Source organism: Ursus arctos, unplaced genomic scaffold, assembly GCF_023065955.2.
Source record: "Ursus arctos isolate Adak ecotype North America unplaced genomic scaffold, UrsArc2.0 scaffold_19, whole genome shotgun sequence".
Lineage (NCBI taxonomy): Eukaryota > Metazoa > Chordata > Mammalia > Carnivora > Ursidae > Ursus > Ursus arctos.
This window is the reverse complement of record NW_026622863.1, coordinates 45,602,153-45,622,058: the sequence shown is the minus strand read 5'-3', so window position 1 is coordinate 45,622,058 and position 19,906 is coordinate 45,602,153. Positions and strand designations below refer to the sequence as shown.

General features: G+C 50.2%; 1 protein-coding gene across 5 annotated transcripts in view; it reads right to left on the bottom strand.

Annotated features, from left to right (window-relative positions):
- HNRNPUL1 (heterogeneous nuclear ribonucleoprotein U like 1) overlaps window positions 1-19,836 on the bottom strand; it is a 37,004-nt gene extending 17,168 nt beyond the window's left edge. The window contains exons 1-7 of one of the 5 annotated variants that reach the window (XM_048223633.2): window positions 19,133-19,836; window positions 13,336-13,458; window positions 11,210-11,363; window positions 9,387-9,460; window positions 7,809-7,948; window positions 5,640-5,739; window positions 3,818-3,930 (exon numbers count right to left, since the gene is read on the bottom strand). In XM_048223633.2, the coding sequence (XP_048079590.2) occupies window positions 3,818-3,930; window positions 5,640-5,739; window positions 7,809-7,948; window positions 9,387-9,460; window positions 11,210-11,363; window positions 13,336-13,453 (699 nt within the window). In that variant the 5' untranslated portion in view covers window positions 13,454-13,458; window positions 19,133-19,836. Of the gene's footprint in view, window positions 1-3,817; window positions 3,931-5,639; window positions 5,740-7,808; window positions 7,949-9,386; window positions 9,461-11,209; window positions 11,367-13,335; window positions 13,459-17,194; window positions 17,650-19,132 lie in introns of those variants that run through there. The other 4 variants (XM_048223630.2, XM_048223629.2, XM_026482241.4 and 1 more) reach the window with 4 other exon arrangements.
- Window positions 19,837-19,906: the final 70 nt, after the last annotated feature.

Here is a 19,906-nt window from a genome sequence, read left to right as displayed (position 1 = left end):
CCAAGTTCTTACAGAGCAGCTGGAGCTTAGTGGTTAAGACCATCTGGGAAGGCAGACTGCTTCAGCTGTACTATTCGCTAACTGTGGGACCTTGTGGTTTCATCTAGTTTCCTTATCAAACAAGGAGGGGGGCATGACAAGAGTTTATGTTGCAAAGAGGACTAAGTGGGTTAGTGGGACCGATAAGTCCAAGATGGCAGGCACTGTGGGGAGACATGGTCCCTGCCCTCAGCATTGTGAGGGGCTGTCACCTCGGCAGTTTGGACTCCATGCTGATGACAGAGCAGAGCCCCTGACTTGTTTGAACAGGGAGGCGGCCTGGTCAAAGCCGATTCAGGAAGATCACTCTGGGTGCAGGGTAAAAGTTTACACTTAAGGGAGACTCAAAACTTGGGATCAGATGGCAGACTGAAGCAAAGCACAAGGTCAGGTTCCTGATACAAAGTACAAGACCTGGTATTCTTTCCCTCTTGAATGGGAAGACCACCTTGGAACTTGTCCTTTAAGAAGAGGCAAGAGCCCCTTTCCCTTAAGTAGTTTCCTCACCACCGTCCTCAGTGCTCACAGGACACAGCTCTATACGGTCCTTACCAGTTCATCTCTAAGTGCCCACAGAGGTCAAGATCATGCAGGGCAGACACACAAACATCTGCCAGAGTGAATCCTGCCCAGTCTCTACAGCAGGACCCCCGCCGTATATTCCCACCTGAGCAAGAGTGGCCCAGGTCACCTCTGCTTTCACGTGGAGACGAGCATGCTGGGGGTCACCCTTCCTTTTGGCCACCAGCTTCACTCAGGGAACTTACCATATTGTACAGAAACCAGCACGCTCAACTAACAAATCCACCACCCATGGGGCCATCTGTCCAAGAGGAAAGTGTAGTCCTGTCACTCCTGCTAAAACACCCTGGTGCTGGTCCAGGGCCTCAAACCTCAAAGTCATCAGGCCCGGTGTTACTCAGAGCTTGCCGGTTTTACAGCCTCATGTCTCACACCTCCTCGGTCGTCCTGTCTCCAAGCACAAAACTCCTTACGGTCTGCTGAAATGGGTTCTACTATTCTTGTTGCCTGGCAGCCATTGTGTCCTCTGTTTTTTGACAGTTGAGAACTCAAGATCTAACATAAACGGACTCCCCCTGGCTTCCCTCAGGTCACTGGTTTTCACACCTCCTCAACCTGTCACGCCAAGCCTTTTAAAAAGTTACAACACCCTTTGAAAAAAGGAAACTGCACATGGAATCTTAAAAACGGAAGTAGAGGGGTTCCTGGCTGAATGATCTAGTTGCAGCAGGAGTCAAGGCCTATAGTTCCACATGGGCGCACGCTCACAGAGCCTCACACGCAGATGGGACAGAGTCTGGGGGATGCTGCCATACACTGAGGACATGTTCGACTGCCGCAGCCTCTCTGGAGCGCGGTCTTGGTGGCAGCTATCGAAATTTAAAAATACACCTCTGATCCAGAAAGTACACTTTCAGGAATAAACACTACAGGTAGATTCCCACAAGAATGCAAAGATGGACGTGCCAATCACTTAGCCCAGCACTGCCAACTGTGCTCCAATGGGGACACTACAGCAAGGGGAGATCCAAGTGTGGAAACGCAGAAAGATCCCCAAGATACTGTGGTATGCAGGAAAAGGACACACTGTCACTGCAGCATCGACCACCCCAGCAGACAGCTCCCCGGGCCATCAACAGGAGACCGGCTAAATTAACACAGGGTAAACTGATGCCTGCATCAGAATACGAGGTAGCCACCAAATAAAAAGAAGAGGAACTAACCAAATGTCCACTAACAGAGAACTGAATATATGAATATGGTAGGTGCACACAAGCCCTGCAGACTACATGAAAGAACAGTCTTCTAGGTAGTGACAGAAAAAAATCTCTAAGGTAAATAATTAAGCAAAAACCAATGTGAAATAACATGTATGCTGTGCTACCTCTTGTGTAAAAGAAGAAAAATGACAATCATCTTTCTTGGATTTGGATAAAGGAATCCCGAGGACCGGTGACTCTTGTGTGGGGAGGGCATATGTGAACAATGAGCGGAGGGGAAGGTCTGCAGGAGACTTCGCAGTGTGCACGTTCTGACTATCTCTCTTGATATCTTTGTTTTGTTTTTTTTTAAAGATTTTATTTATTTATGTGACAGAGAGAGAGAGAGTACAAACCAGGGGAGAGGGAGAAGCAGGCTCCCACTGAGCAGAGAACCCGACATGGGGCTCGATCCCAGGACCCCGGGATCATGACCTGAGCCAAAGACAGCTGCTTAACCAACTGAGCCACCCAGGCGCCCCTCTCTTGATATCTTTGGAAACCAGATATATTCATTAACCATTCAAAAATGTTCTTAACTGAGCTAGATCTGTATTATCTGCATGAAGAAGGAAAGACAGCCAAGACTGACTTAAATGGGAAAAAAAATGCAAGGTTTAGAGCAGTTTGTAGAGCATAAATGTGAATTTTTGGTTAAAAAAACATGTTTCTTTTATTAAAAAGATAATGAGGTCATGAAAGACAAAAGAAGACTGGGAAACTTTCAAACTAAAGAGCCCTGACAAGAGAATGCAATCCATGATCCTGGACCAGAAACAAAACTGCTCTAAAGGATACTGTTGGGACAACTGACAAAATTTAAATGTGGACTGTGGAGGAGATAATAGCATTATAGCCAAGTTAAATTCAATAACTGTACCGTGGTTAAGACAGCAGCTTTATTCTTAGGAAATGCAGGCTGAAGGACTAAAACCTAAAGACATGATGTAGGCAGCCTACTCTCCAGTGGCCCAGATACAAATCAGACACAGCTACCTCAATGTTTGAGACATGGTAAAAGCAGACTGGCAAATGTTAGAATCTGGGCAAGACTGAGATTTCTTAGGGCTTTTGAGTTTTGAAATCATCTTCAAATGAGAGTGAAGGGGAAAAAAAAAGAGTACATGGGTACAAATAAGAGGGAGGGAGGAGAACAAGACCAAGAGGAAGCACCTGGGTAGCCACCCCGCCTGAGGTCTCCTGACACGCTTTACTACATCTAGAGCTCCTAAAAGTAGTGTTTACTGAGCACTTGCTATGCTCCAGGCGTTGTTCTAATGGACTGGCCTAATGGCCCTACACCCAACTCTGACGTAGGGGCAGACTCTCCCTGAGAGCACGCTGAAATACGGGCAGGGGGGCTGCCCAGGGCTGTGAGCAGACAAGCAGGACCTGGGTCCAGGGAGTCTGGCCCGGAGCCGCAGCCATCGTGTACAGCACCATCAAGTGTCAGTCCCTGTTCTTAGGGACTCAAGTTGGACTGCAGGGCAGCCACCCTCTATCTTGTTCTGCTTTGCATCCACCCCTGCCCTTCCAGAAGACAGTGCACTGCAGGAAGCCTGGCTCAAGTAGCGCAATGTGAAGGAAGGGAGAGGTTTTGGGATGAGAGGATACCACAGTGGGGCAAGAGCCAACAGCACTGCCTTCGAGAGCAGACAGGCTACTCCATAGCAAAGAGAAAAGAAATTCCTGGGTGTGTTTGGAAAATGTCCCTCTGGTATCTAGGACTGGAGGAAGGCTGTGCACACCTGACATCCTCAAACCTCTCCAAGGTGCCGTCTGACAGCTTTGCACAAAAGACGAAAGAGGGTAGAATGGCAGAATCTTGCCCCAAATGAGAGCCAACATTCCCGTCCGGTAAAGAGAGACAAAGAGCTATGGCAAGAGCTGCTGGACACAGGGCAGATGAAGGACAGAGGTATTCTAGGAAGCCTGCAGGTCCAGCTGACAGGACCAACGTTTGGCTCTGCCAACTCCCACAGGCTGCTGGCACTCACCGCAAAGCAGCCAATCACGTCATTCTCTGCAAACTTGTCTCCATAGTTCTCAAACCGGCTGTTGGTGGACTTCTTCCCAGTGCCTCCGTAGCCGTAGGAGAAAGGCTCTTCGCCTGATGGAAGAAGCAGGCAAAGGCCAGTTAAACTTGCCATGGTCCCAACAGCCTTTACGGCTGCCATACACTTTTAAAGAAAAAAAAAATTAGTTTCTTTACCCATTTTACTAATCAGATGCTTTAGGGTGGGGGGGAACGTGAGGAATGTCCTGCTGAAAGGAAGTTCCTTGTTATGCAGAACTCTGGGGGGCTTGGTGGGTTTAGGTGTGAAGTCTGGGAGTGGGAGCTGACCTGAACCGCTGCACTAAACAGAGGGAGAATCTGGAAAGAGAGGGAGGATGGGAGAGAGGAACTAGGACTAAGGCGGGCTGCACACGGAGGCGCAACCTTCCTCATAACACTCAACATTCAGTCAAGTCTACTAATGACATCCATTTTTGGTGCCAGTGGGTTCTGGGCAGAAATCTGGGTTCTGCTCCTGGAGACCTTGAAGTTTACATGCTAGGGAAGGCACTGGATTTGCTCAGGCTACAGAACTGGGGGCTGAAGCAATGGGAGGAGTGAGATCCTGAGGCCCTGCCTGACACCTAGGGTGTATGGAGATCCTTGGCCAGGAACCCAAGGAATATCCTGCCAGAAAAGCAGGCGCTGACAGGCACGAATTCCAGGCCCAGTGCTTCTACATACCAGCTGCTGGCCCCGGACATCTGACCGCTCTGGGCTTTTAATCTTTACCTGTATCAACTACCCACCACTTACACCCAAAAACTGAGACAGAGAGAAATGAAGAGGACACAGGCATCTGAAATAAGAAGTGTGAATATCTATCCAAATGCAACTGTACACTCTTGACCTAGGGTCAAGACTTTAAGGGTCAGTCTTAAGTGGTCAGATCACTACACACAATGATAGCTCACAAGTTTAACTGTAAAAAATTGCAATCAACTTACATGATCCACAAAACACAAGTAAGTGACATTACTATAAAATGGAAAATTGTGCAGTGATCAAACAGCTCTCCTTATTTATAAAAATATGCCTAGCATCTATTAAGTAGGAAAAAGAAACCGGCTACAAGATAGTACGCATAGTGTGACCCAGTTTGAGATATACAGAGACAAAAGAACTGTCCAGAAGACCGTAGATAAAAATGTTAACATGGGTTATCTCACAAGTTTGGGAGGATGTTCATTCCCCCCTCTCCATATGGCCTGAACTGTTACAAAGAGTACACTTTTTCATCATCAGAATGTTTGTATGACCAAAGCAAAAGGTCTCAGCAATGGTCATTGCAATCAGTCACTTGGGGCCAGGATGTCACCTGAGGCCTGTTGAACATTCAAAACTTTCAATGGGCAGCCCCTGCCTCTCTCTGCCAACCAGCCCCCTGCTCCCTGCTCCCCCCTTTACTCTGGGTTTGGCTCTGGACAGAGAACTCCAGGCCGAACTGAACGGGCTGAAGGAACTTATTTCAGCATGATTTGAGGACAGAAGACAACTGATCTTTTTAAAGAAAGGGATCAGCCTTCTAAAGAGAACTGTGGACCCTCTCCTAAAAGATGAGAATAAATTTTTCATAGAAAAATTAAGATGATTGTGGTCCTTCCAGTTGAGTCTTATACACCTGAAGACAGGCAGGAGGTGTTCCACCCTGGGCTAGTTGTGTTCTGAGTCCCACGCTGGGAAGAGAAGCTTAGGAAGCTTGAGAACCCAGGGACAGAGGCAGCTGCTCTAGTATCTGGCCTGCTAGGCTGCCCTCCCCTTACCCAGCTGCGTGCTGCAGGAGTCCAGGGACCAGCCGATACGGACGACGTGCGGGTCGGGCTCTGTGGAAGGAAGGTGCTTCACGGAGATTTCCTCATTGATCTGGGGACAAAAAATAAGAGGGCTCAGAACTGATGCTCGGAGGCTTGGGCAGCATGCAGGCATTACAAATCAGCAGTGGCTCTTGTTGCTGGGGACAAGGTGTTGAAGCCACTCGGAAGGGCCTGTGGCACTGAACCCAGGGCCTCTGAAGGGCTTAGGAAAGTACAGGGCCATAGAAACAGGCATTTCAAAATATAGTTATTTTTTAATTTTAACATGCTTCAGGAGAAACGGGGACTCTCCTACTTAGTGTAGAAGGATAAATTGGCACCATGTCTTTGGGCAATTAACAATTTAGCTAATTTAGCTAATTAGCAATTTAGCAACCCCTACCAAAACTGCAAATGCATACGCTCTATAACCCAGCAATTCAACTTCCAGTTTACTCTGCAAATGCACCCATAGGTGTATGTGTGACCACACCACACACACACACACACACACACACACACACACACTCTCTCTCTCTCTCTCTCTCTCTCAATGTGACACCGTTTATACGAAAAACTCCCCCCACCAAACCATCAGTAAGGTACTGACAAAAAAAAAAAAAAGGCACTGCCACATAACGGCACAACCACGCCACAGAATAGATGAAGGAGCCAGAGCGTGAAGCATGGCTGAGGTACGGGGACGGAACTTGTTGTGCAAGACACGGTACTAAGTACAAGAAGCAGAAAGAATGAACCACGCCTTCTGACTTACCCGACAGGTTGGACTGCCTAGCAACCACACCTATCTGTATTAGTTGGTGCTTCTGTAAAGTTAACCTATTTTGTTGACTTTTGGATGCACATTTCCCACATTTTGATGTGTCCAAATCAACTGATGTGGTAAGAAAGCACCCTGGCAATTTAATTGAGAGAGTTTCTGAGTGGCACACAGAACAATGTGCAGCTCACAACCAACAGACTTAGTCAATCAAAAAATGATAACCCCATGGGGCGCCCGGATGGCTCAGTCATTCAGCATCTGCCTTTGGCTCAGGTCATGATACCAGGGTCCTGGGATTGAGCCCCGCATCGGGCTCCCTGCTCAGCAGAGAGCCTGCTTCTCTCTCTCCCACTCCCCTTGCTTGTGTTCCCTCTCTCGCTGTCAAAAAAAAAAACACAAAAAAACAAAAACCAACTCTTGGTCAGGTTGCTCCTCTAAAAAATGGGGAGAACAGTGCCTATTTCAAGATGGGGATTAACGGAAATGTCCACGTAAAGAGCCTGGTACTGTATCTAGTGCGTGTGAACGGTTCTGTAAATACTAGCGGTAATAAATAAGTTTGGATCTACAAGGGACATGCAAGAAATTGTTAACATGTGTTATGTCTGGAGAGTAGAACGGGGACTGGGAGGGTTTAAGTCTAACTTCTGCTTTTTTTACCCTACACTCTTCTGTGCCATCTGAATTTTCATTGAATACGAGAATGTGTTGTCTTCCTAAACATAACCTGACACGGACTCTCCTTCTGGCCTCTCTTTAACTAGCAGGGTCCACTTCCATTCTTCCTAGCTCATTTTTCTTCCAAACAACTTCTTTTTTTTTTTTTTTTAAAGAGTTTATTTATTTATTTGACAGAGATAGAGACAGCCAGCGAGAGAGGGAACACAAGCAGGAGGAGTGGGAGAGGAAGAAGCAGGCCCATAGTGGAGGAGCCTGATGTGGGGCTCGATCCCAGAACACCGGGATCACGCCCTGAGCCGAAGGCAGACGCTTTAACCGCTGTGCCACCCAGGCGCCCCCCAAACAACTTCTTTTCCCAGTTCTACAAACATGTTATCCCTAATGACGTTGGCTGTGTAATACCTGGGTCAAATCCCACTGAAGGATAAAAAAAAACCCACCAAAGGAAAAATCAGCTTGATGAGGCAATGTATGGTTGGCTTGCTTTCCTGACAGGATGTTTAGCAATGGCATGATTCTCCAGAGTCCACCATGCTTTTTTTGCTTGGACACACACGATCTATGTTCAATCAATCTCTTTTGCAACTGTGGCTCTGACCGAAGTAGCTGATGACAGGCTCATGCCAAAGGATGGACCTGCTTTCTGTTCCTAATCCTCAACTGCTCCCACTCACCTTCATCTCGAAGCACACACGGCCCCTTCTGACTCCGTAGCTGGCACGGGCTCCTGACCACAGATAGGCAAAGCCCTCAATTGTGAGAGGGTAGCCACTACTCCGGTCTCGGGCCACCTTGAAGTGGAGATCGCAGTTATCTGTGGAGGAAAAAGCCGGGAGTTGGCTGATATTTTAAGGACCCAAGAGAGGGACAGGCAAAGGTAAGTCCTCCAAGAGTGTTAACCAGGAGTACACTAGCAGACACATCGTGAGGGCAGGTTCATGAGAAACCAGCCACACTGGCTAGCCATTCTCCCGTTGAGTAGCAAGGCTCCAGACGACTGCAAACTGGCCCATCCAGGATCAAAGCAGCCACCACACATAGGAACTGGGCTCTCCACCTGGCTGGGGTCCAAGGATGCTGATCAGAGGAACCCCCAGAAATTGTACACAAATGTACTTTATGTGAACGTACATTTGATAGGGAAAGGATCCGTATCTCATGATGTTCAAGGGACTTCGCATTTAAAAAAAGGCGTATCCCACAGCCATACACTTTAACCACCTCCCTGTGCTAACTGTCAGTTCGGGAGCCAGACTCCTGCTGCCAACAACTGCACAAACATCCGAGCTGGACCCACACTTGTCACTCAGGCACCACCGTCCAGGTGCACCGCAGGCTCCCATCTCCTCTGTGGGCCTTGGACTCTCCTGCTGGAGCTCCGACTCTTCCCAGTCTTCAAGGAGCCAGTCAGGCCTCCAAGAAAGTCTTCCCTGACCACCCCATCTTTTCTTTAAAGGCTGAGAATTGTGGTCTGTACATTTGGCATTTGATCGGCCACCACTTCACTGACCACTGCCACCCTATACCTTTACTCTGGGTACACGGGCTTCGAGATCCTGTGACAGAAGGGACTATATACGAGACCTTTCTCTCGGTTATGTAGCCACTGCTCTATAAACTTGAGCTAAGTAAAGAAACACGTGAATTGCTGTTAAGTTTCTCCTCTGTTGAAAAGCACAGTGTTCTCACACTGATCTGGCTTCATTTAAAGTCAGATTCCCAGGTTCCACCACTGAGATTCTGTCTGGGGAGGGGCAGGAGCTTTTATCGCCACTACCCTAGGGTTCAGATGCACAGTCAAGGGGAAGTCACTTATCCAGTGGAAAGAAACTGGAGGACGGAGAGCAGGGCAGGCCAGGCTAATGCCTCAGAGGACAAGGTGGCATTAGTTTCACCAGGAACGTGAGCAGTAGATGGAAACCGGGGGACTGGTCGTCAAAGAGTTAAGTTTCCCCAGCCGCACTCAGATTCCCTACTTGATTAGATGACAACCCCCTGGGTGTTCGGGGGTTTTCCAAACTGCCCTCGTACCCATTCTGAGGAGTGTTACTGAAAGTTCTCTGAGGTATCAGGGCAGGATTGTATCTCCCTGAAGAGAAGGTGAGAGAAGCAGAATGACCTGCCCAGGATCCCAAGCAGAGATGGGAGACCTATGGCCTCTGAACCAGCACCCTCGCTCCAAAGCCTGGTTTCTCACGTCCCAGTTTCCCAATACTGACTGCAAAACAGAATCAGGCACCCCAAGGACTCACATGTGTCGATGGCAACAAGAGTGTCGTCAAAGTCATCTTCATCCTCTTCAGCAGGAGGTTGAGGAGAGCGGCCCCTGTCAGGAAAAGGAGTTAAGTCCCATGAGAATGGTTGGATGAGCACAGAAGGAGGGAAATGAAGGTTCTGTTGGAATTTACAAGTGGCCTCCAGATTGCTTCCTGGATTTCGGTTTCTTCCCACAGAGGTTAACAAAAGCACTCAGCCACCCTATACCCTTGCCACGAGCACAATGACTGTTAACTCCTAAAGTGGGGCTGGGGACTAGAGAGAGCACCCTCTGCTCAAGAGGGCCAGCAGAATCATTTAGCTAGCTTGTTCATGGACGACTCTCCTCTCACACCCCAAGATTCTGAGCCACGCCCTGTACGTGTTGAGAGCTGCCTCCATACTGGCCTCTGTTACTGATGGGAGGACACAGTAGTCCACAGGGGCCTGGGCCAGGAAGGGGAATATCAAACCCAGTCATCACAATCTCTCCACATCTTCCTAAGACTCTACATCTGCAAGTGTTTGAAATGACCCATTTTTTCAGTCTCTTTCTGTAAAGTGTCCTAAATTATGAATGAGACTCATCTCCTACCAAAACACCAAAATAGGACTAACGTTAAAATACTGCTCATTTCCAACTTATTGGAATAAAGGAGAGACGCAGAAGGATGGGGTCCAATGCCCAAGGTCCTGCCTGGAACATTGGACCCTTGTCCACCATGTGCCCAGATCAAGTACCCAAGGCCCCACCTTGGAGGCTTCGCTCTCGTGAGCGCCCTGCCGGCACTGCCAATCTAGGGCCAGCACAGAGCCCTGTACGAAGGAGTGCATCACACAGTAAGTCCATCCTAGAAAGCTTTCCCTGCCAGCATCCAATCAGAGCAAGTACTCCTCCTCCGCTCTCCACAGGCAGGCAGCTTAAGCCCAGATCTGGTCTGCAGGAGGCACTGGGAAAAACTCATGAGAGGTAGTTCCACATCCTAGCTTCAGTCACAGCCAAGAGACCCAGGCCCTGTCTCAGAGAGTCATAAGCCAGTGAGAGGATAGACTCCACCAAGTAGGAAATAAAATGTGTCAGACAACTAGTCTAGACGGGTAGAGAAGGAATGGTCATTCCTAGTTCTGTGAAACTTCACGTAGAAGCTGAAGGAAGGGAGGGCAGGATTGGGGCTGGGCAGATGGATGGGGAGGGCTTATCAGGAAAGGAAAATGACCAGGGTAGAGAGGCCACGCCCTCCACTAATCTCCTGACACTCACACGCACCCTGACTACTGGCCCCACTAGGCTGTGGCTTACTTATATGTCTGTCTCAGGCCCTACACTGGGACCAAAAAAAGGCAAAACCCACTGTCCAAATCATCCATGTCCCCAGTGTCCAGCCCAAAGGCAGGCACCTAGTGAAAGTAGCATGAGTGTGACAATGAATAAACGAGTAGACAGATGGAAGGGTGCGTTTGGGAAAAGGGTCAGGAAATAAACCTTTCCATCAAGGGATATTAAGCAGCCATGAAGAAAAGGACACCACTCAGGACAACAGAGCAGTGAGGCAAAGGACTGAAAAGGCAGGATGGCACCTCACATGTGAAAGGCAAAGTGTTTGGACTTTATCCTGCAGGTAATGAGAAGGGAGGAGGTAAGGGAAGGAGCAAAAGTTTAGCAAAGCTGAATCTGGCAGTGAGTGCAGGGAGGGCTGAGCAAGTGTGTAAGGGCAGGGAGAGCTCTGCCCCCTTGGTTACTACAAAGGTCCCAACAGGCACCAGGCCACGGACACAGAAACCTACTGGGAAAGGGGTGACTATCACCTCACACACCCACCTCCTATCCTCTCGGTGCTCGAAGTACCCCCGTCCCCGGTTTTCTTCATAAGGCCTCTTGCGACTCTGGAATTGCTGTCTGTCTGGCTTGAGTTGAGATGCTTCGGGCGGGAGGAAGCTGGCAGGTGGTTCTTGCTTCATCTCTGTCTTCACTTCTACTGTCAGGACAAATCCAGGCGGTCAGGACACTTGGAAACTCCCTAGCTATCGCTTTCCTGGTCCCCTTTATTTCAGGAGAGGTTCGCAGGACCCTGACTACAGTGATGATGGGCTGGGCACAGGCGGCTTGCTGGGTTCAACGGAAGCCTGCCAAGGGAGCCTAGAAGGCTGTACTAGAGAACAGGGCCAGGGTAAAGGGAGGCCGGAGATGGCCAGCCAGGCACAGCAGCACTGGCAGTTGATGAGGTGACAGATGTCAGTCAGATAACTCTCAGACCTCAGGGGGAGGGAGAGGGGACTTCAGCACTGAATAAAGGCAAGCTCTCTTAAAGGCCACCCAAAGGCAGAATGGCTGCCTCTGGCTACTTTGCACCAAGTGGGAAAGAGCCCTAGAAAATTTCTCAGATCCCTTTAAACTGAGATCCCATGATTCAACATTCTCCCAATTTCTCCTCCCAGAGAATCTCTCCACCTCAGTTCTTACAAAGCTTCTTTAGTCTGGCAAGGGGGGGGCAGTCAATTCAACAGGACACTGTGGTCCCACAGCTAACTCCACTGGCTTCCATCACTCTTCCACAAAGCCCAGAATCACCCCGGGCAGGGGGAGGGGCTGCACTTAACCCAGCCTATAGGTGTGATGGCCTTATTAAGTCACACCGCAAATACAAAGTCAGGATGGGATAACATGCTGTAAACCACGGGAAAGGCCCAGTCCCCGGCAGTCTTCAAGAATAGAACCAAGAATCTAAGAACCCAACCGAGAGCAAACTGGAGCCAGCGTCTATGCCTTATGCTGTAGATCACCCCCATCTCCGCCTTTCAGCACCCAACCCAAGACCACCTTGGGTCGCTCCCTAGCTCTGGCACGTACAGAGGGGGCTCCTGGGCCTCCAGGGCAGGGACTGCGCTCACCCATCTGAAGAGAGCCTCCATGGTCCCAGCACAGAGCTGGGCTCACGGGACACCCTGATAAGTGTCTGTTGGTAACAGCACAGAAAACACTCTCCTTGGGCCAAATGATCCCACAAGTCTCACAGAGCCTGACACAAATCTGCAGTTTAACCTATATTAAAATGAAAATCCTGAGCCACCCACAAGATGTCTAGGGATTTCACTTTGTGGATGAACCAAGAATGGAATTAGATACAATCTACTAGATTCACTAAGAAAAGGCACCGGGGCCACAACGCAGTGAAAGGAACACAAGACTGGGAGGCAGTCCTGGCTCTGTCATTACTCAATGGTGGGACCTTGCTTTCCAAACAGTAGGACACAAATGGCCGGGAATGCTCCTCATTAACCAATAGCAGTGGCCCAGGCACCAGTTTCCCGGGTTCTAACCCCAGCTCTGCCATCAGACAAGCCACCTCCCAGTCTGCAAAACGGGAGTTGAGAGCTGAGTTACATCTGTCGTTCCCAAACTGACAATACAGGGAACTTTGTTCTACAAAGACATATTTAGGAAACTCTGGGTTTAAACAATGTAACACAGGGTTTTTTTCAGTCCAGGACTTCTCAGGGCTTTCAATGCTCTGAGTACAGTGATTCTCCCACGGGTGGGATAGCACGTGCTGCATTTTTCAGATACATTTGGCTAAGGAACGCTTTCCTGGGAAGTCCCTAATGATACCTTCTGGAACAATATTCTTCAGAACATGGGAACAACTGGACTAGATTTAGAAGGTCCTTGCTGGATTCTACGTTCTGAGATTTTAAATAAGACTCAAGTACTGGCCTCTGAGTCTAAACTCTCCGGGGTTTTGATACTAACATCTGAAAACAGACACCACGAAGACTTCCCTCTCTCAACACCTGGGAGCGGGATTAAGTTCTCTCCTTCAGAAGAACCTTGCCAGAGTGACAGAGCCCAAATGGACTGCCCAAGAGGAAGACAGGCTTAAGTCAGAGGGTACGGGCCACGTAGAGTCTATTTCCTTCAAAAGAGATGCATAACGTGCACTTTCCCACCTGGGCGATAGGCCTGCTGCTGCTCCATTTCCAGCGGTCTCCTCTCGTAGCCAGACTCGTTCTCTTGCTTGATGACCTGGCTCTCATAGAATTGGTTTTGCCTGGTAATATTGTCCATGACATCTTAAAACAAAAAATGGCCAGTTAGAAGGGTGCTTCTTGGGACCGGAGGTGGTTTTTTGGTGTTCCACAATGTCACCCCCACTGGGAACAGTCTGCCAAAGGCTGAAAGGTGTGACAACACCTTCAGATGGAAACCTATCTGGGCAGTCACTGGCCCCAGCTGCCTGAGGACATGCCCTCTTGTACCTCAAGTGGTTGGTGCTGTGTCTGTGACTGGGTTGTACAGAATCCCACAAAGAAAACCAACTGAAGTACAACTGCTCTGGTTAAAGTGAGGAGATGGGAGGGTCAGAGAAGGTATCCAGCTTGACCTTACCCTGGAAGTCCCCACTCCAGGGCTGGGGTAACTCTACAGAAACCTGGGACTCCATGCAGCAGTTTAAAATCCACCAGTCTGGCCGTCCTCAGAGGACACAGCGTAATGCGTAGGGAGTTGGCTTTAGGGCACAACCTTAAAAACTGCTCAGAGAACAAATCAGTCCTCTGCCTGGCCCAATTCACTCCCATTTGGACAATCAACCCTCTTAACGAATTTCTTCCATCCCACAATAGCTGCAAAGATAAAGGGTATCCAGGGATGCCTGTGTGGCTCAGTCAGCTAAGTGTTTGCCTTTGGCTCAGGTCATGATCCTAGGGTCGTGGGATCAGTCCCACATTGGGCTCCTTGCTCAGCAGGGAGCCTGCTTTGCTTCGCCCTCTGCCTGCTGCTCCCCCTGCTTGTGTTTTCTCTCTGTCAAGTAAATAAATAAAATCTTAAAAAAAAAAAAAAAAAAAGATAAAGGGTATCCAACCCAGTTGAAGGGTAAATGGGGGGTGGGGGGAGGGAGAAGGAAAGAACTGTTAAGAAAACAGAAGTCCTAACAGTGGCCTTTAGACTCATTAGGGAGTATGTCCTGAAATATCTGGAGCTAGGTGGGAAGGGTCCTAAGAAGATATCTTATGGAATAAGACTAAGAATAGAAGCTTATTCTTATAAGAATAATATTAACTATCTACAGAGCGCATACTACACACCAGACCCTGGGGTACAGATAAGAATAAGCTTGCCCTACTGAAGCCTTCAGGTTAGTGAAACGGACATACATTAAACAAGTACTTATACACAAAAAGCAAATTCTAATTGTGTTCAGGTCTACGAAGAAATTAAGACAGGGCCCAGAAAGTAACAGAGAAGCCTTGATTCAAGGATACATCGGTGAGAGCTCAGTGATGACAACAGAGAAAACATTTCTGGGGTTGGAATAACATGTGAAAGCTCAGAGGTGAGACTAAAACAAGAGTAGCAAACTCAAGACCCTTGCAGCCAAAGCCAGAGAGAAGTCTGGAAACCCAGGATGAGCAGCAAGTAGGCTTTCCACCCGAGGGGCAAGCTCTGCTAGGTGCCTCTAGGGCCCTACTAGTGGCTGTGCCAGGACTGGCAGAACCACAGGGAAGGAGAGACTCTTCTGCCACTTGCTAACTGACTGGATCCTTTCTCAGAGGACAAATACATCTGGGCATAAACCAGGTGCAGCCCAAAGGGAGGAAAGTAACAGATCACGTGGTTTGCTAAAGCCCTGTTTATCAGAGCTCGAAGGAAGGGTTGCAGCGGGGCATGAAGGGGGCTCAAAGGAGTTTGTTGCAGGGGTAAAGGGAAAAAGGAAGAAATCCTTAACTGGAACACAAGAAGGGCTTTTCAAACCATTCGGTTTCTTCTAGGCTCCAAGCACAGTGCTCTTCTTTCCACACATATTCACATCTCTCTTCTCAAGAATTTCCCTTGTGCCCACAGAGGAAGCCTCACCCGGACAAGCCATGATCCTGGGGTCCTTCTCCACTCTAAAACATGTGCCTCCTAATTATAGGCAGGCCCAGTGCTAAGCTCCCTACACATGTGACCTCATTCATAACAATGCTGGGGGGCACTATTATTATCCCTGTTGTGCACACAAGGAAACCACTTGGAGGTAAACTGACTTGCCCAAGTCATAAAGCCATCTTTAAAACAAAATCCATCTAACATGCCCTCTTCTGAGGCACCTCTGGTCACTGGGCCTTCCTCCCAGGCATTCCTGCCACACCTGCACACTGGGCCACTGCTCCTCCCTTCACAGGTCTCTGCAAGGGGAAGTTTTCTTCCCAGCACGGGCACATGGGCCCTGGACAATCCTTCTAGGCTGTCCCCACTGCAAATCTATACTCCAGGACATCCCACCTCTCATGAATGAGTCAGTAAGCACCCAATGCCAACTCAATTTCTTGTCTCTTCTCTCACCCCCTTGCTCTCCTCGTTCTCTTAACCCCATAGCACCCTCTTTTCAGAGAAATACCACAAACGCTGGATGCCGGAGTCTTTTCTACTTACTCCCAAACTTCTCCAATCTCCAATCCCCAGTCTGGCTAGAAAACCATGCTTTTCTAACTCCAGATTTCCTCCTTTCCATACCAGGGTCTTCTCTCTCCAGACAATCATAGATCTACACTATATCCTCTTATTGTTAGTCATACCCTCTGGCTCTTGCTGCAGTTCCCTACTACACCCTGAGACCCCCAATCCCTGGGCACACAAGTAACTGTTTCTGGGGACCAAGGAGCCTTCTCGAGGAGGAGACACTCAGCCTCAGAAACTCCCCTCACTCCATCCTGAGGCTCCTAGCCAAGTCAACAGGTTTTCTTTCTCTTTCCATTCTATACTCTCCCCTCTCCCATATTTGTTAGACCACATATACATTCCTGTACTGGACACAAGGATCCTCTGTCCCCCAGATACTCCACAACCTCAAACTCCACCAATTTGCTACCTGCCCCACCCCACCCCCAGCTACCTCTGTTCTTCAAACACTCCACACTGTTAGTCCAAGACCATTCAGCAGCAGCCCTCAGAACCCACCCAGCTCAAGACTTCTAGGTTCCCTACCCAGTGAAGCATCCTTCCCTCCCCTGCCTGCCTCCAGTGACTAGGGTTCCCTAAACCTCCTCTGGAAGTCAACCAGAAGGTCCCCAGATTTCCCAGCATCAAATGCCCAAGTTGGCCCTGCCTCAACGTTGGCCTTCCAGCCCTGGATCTGAGAGTCCCCCAGGTCATCCTCAGAGGTGGGTCCCTCACAGTCCAAAACATGGCAGTCTCCCACATTCCCTAAATGCTCACTAGCCAAATACCAGAGCACTCAGTCCATCAGATCCCCCTCTGGCCAGACACCAGCACTTCCACCTCACCAAGCCATCCCAGTACCAAACAGAATTCCCCATACCCCACCCAGCACCAAACTCCAAGATCCTCTAGTCTCAAAACTCTCCCAGCCCTAAAAACACTGCTCCCGAAGCCAAGCCTATACGCTGGGTTTAGCAGAGCCCTCAAGCCCACCTCAAGCCCACTCAGCTACAAACCCTGAAATCGTCATTCCCAAGACCCTCCTCAGCCCCCGATTAGAAAGCCTCTTGTTCTTCCGACTCTTCGGCTCCAGAAGCCACGGCTTCCGGTCTCCGAGCAATAGGCTCCCGGAATCCTCTACACCCCCGGACCGTCCTCATCTCCGAAACCCAGAGCCCCCACTCCAGTATCTCCCCTGCCTCGAATGCCAGGGTCCACCCTCCAGTCGTCCCGAGGCCCACGGCCCTAGATCCTTTTCAGCGACGGGTAGCGGGATCCCCCAATCCTCAGGCCATCTCCCCGACCTTAGGCGCCGGACTCAGCGTCCCACAGCCCTTCCTCGGCCCGGACTCCGGGCTCCCCGACCCCCGCCCCGCGCACTCTCACAATGTCCGTCCGGCCCCGAGTAGCCGCCAGGCTCCGGGTGCGGCTGCAGCCCGGACGGCGGTGGCTGCGCGGTCCCCTCCAGCTCGGAGCCCCCCTCGGTCTCGACCTCCTCGTTGTTGTGCCCGGGTCGCCCCGGTTCGTCGTCGGCCTCGAGCTCCCGCTCGTCGTCGGGCTCCTCGGCCTCCAGCGCCGCCTGCAGCCGCTCAGCAAGCTCGGCCTTGAGGCCGCGAGTGTCCAGGCCGCGGCGCTGCAGCTCCTCGCGAAGTTCGTTCACCTTCAGACGGCGCACATCCATGGCCCGGGCCCCCGGGGCGGCCCCCGAGCCCGGCCCGGCCTCCCAGGGCTCTGTCCCCCTTAAACCTTTCCTGTCAGGAGGCGAAGGGGGAAAGGGGGGGGGGGCCCGCTCCAATGGCGGCGGCGGCTCAAAATGGCCGCCGCCGCCGCCTCCCCCTCCTCCGTGGTCCCATACGATGCAACACGGGTGCCAATTGGCCACCGCGTGGAGGCAACGGGCGCGGGCCTGGAGAGTCAGCCAATCAGAGCGCAGCTTTCAAAAGAACAGAAATGAAAGGGCTCAGGAGCAGCCAGGGAGGAAGCGTTGGCCTACGTCGCTGCCGCCGCCGGGGCGGAGGGCGGGAAAAGTCGGGAGGCGGAGCACGTGGTGATTGGGTAGCGCCCGCGCGCCCGCTCCCGTAGGGTCAAATGAAGAAAAAGGAGTAAAGACTTGGCCCAATCAGCGATGGGATTTCAGAATGAACCCCGTCCCGCCCCCCTCCCAAACACTCTCGGCCTTTCCTGCGCGGTCCTTTCATCAAACTGGGGTCTCCTGTAACACATACCCTGATTGGTCTAGATCTCCCGCCCCTAGAGGAGTCCAAGCGGGTAAAACCACTAGAACCAATCAAATGGAGGGTCGGCCGACCAACTCCCCCACCTCCTTTCACTGTCTTCTTTAAGAAACCGGAAAGATGAATTCCCGAAGGACCCGCCCCCTGCCGTTAGGGCGGTTTCAAAACAATCTGCCCACCAATCGCAATTATTGTTTTATCTCACTAAAGCTAGTACAGTTGAATCGCTTTAGGAAAAGCTAACCAGATTGGCGGTTCTTCAGCGGACGGCCTCAGAAACGTCGCTGTAAAGGGAGGGCGACGATATAAAGTAGATAAATTATCCTTAATCTGGAAGAAACTCAGTTACCTTTATGGAAAGGAACCTTTTGATTTCAGAGAGTACCGAAGGTTTGAAGATAGAGGCTAAGATGACAACGGGAGAAAAGTTGTAAAGGAAACCGCACCCTCTTCCCTTTGATAGTTCATCTCAAAGGGGCGCCTCTTCCCACGATCATAGCTTCGCCGCCGTCTTTCTCTATGGTTCGTATCTTACGTGGACTGGGCGCTCTGCACGTGACCATAGAGCCTTCCCTTCCGGGACGACCTCCAGAAGTTCGCGGGTCTCTACCCCAAATCCTCTAAATAAACCGCTGTTCAGAGTTCTGGCTGTTTGGCGTCTGTACTGACAAGTTCAAACACACAGGTTCGTAGTTCAGCCTAACGCCACAAATGCAAACGCCACAGAGTTTCGCAATGTCTACCGCTGTACCACCTGTCGCCTCTAACTCAAAAGCCACGAAACTTCTGTAAGAGACACAATCGGGATACACAATGCAAACGCCCGCTGCCCGCTGGGCCATACCGTAAGCCCACAAAAAACACACACCGCCTCTACTTAGACAAAAACACGCAACACAAACAAATGGCCGTGAGTCAGGTCAGATGCATCAGTTAAGGGGATAATACACCAAACTGCAGCGCCGATGTGGCCACTAAGGTCCGCACAGGCAGGCGGCATCAAATGATAAAGACAAAGGACAGTTACGCTACAAGCTGACACGGCAGCCTCGACACACAGCACCCACTCAGAAACGGGGCAGACACTCACGTGGGCCCGGAGGTTCCAGTCCAGACACCCCGCCCCTCGCCCACGTCCGACTTCCTCTCTCCTCCCAGCTTCCCACAAGGATTTGTTCTAAAAAAGTTTGTGGCCCGGATTGAACTGTCCTCGGTTCTCAGGAGGCGCCACCGGGGGGCGTCCGGGCGCTGCCAATGGTTTCTCCATGTGCTGCCGGATCCACCCAGGAACGGGGCCCTCGATGCGTGCAAAGCACAGTGGGTTTGTCTTGGCAGGAATCCCTTTGTGGGCCCGTGATGACTGGAGGTGTTCTGTGCCTGTGTTTCTATATGAATCTGAACATTTGAGTCAGTCTGTGAGTACCTGCTGTACTCTGTGTGTCTCGGTGTTTACTCTTTGTAATCTGTGTTACTCTAGTTTATTGCTATTGCTGGTGAATATCTGCCTTTCATATGTTTGTAAATATGTTTGTATCTATATAGTTTTTCGCGTCTGTTACTATATGTGTCTGAATTTCAGTGTCTTTCTTATTTGTGGCCAAGTATGCCTCAGTATGTCCTAATGGGTCTGTTAACTTTGGGGTGGGGAGGAGCGTGTCTCTGGCACCGAGTATCTAAGTGCCTGTTCCTCACTAAGGATTTCCGAGAGTCTGTGTATCTTTGTGTCTCGTGTCTTTTTGTCTACGTGTATGCTCATTTCTACCCTCTTCGTAAAGGGAGAACTCCTAGACCCCCACCAAACCCTTCTTTTTACTGATAGGGAAACGGAGCTGCCAGGGAGAGGGGCCACGTGACAGCTGAGTGG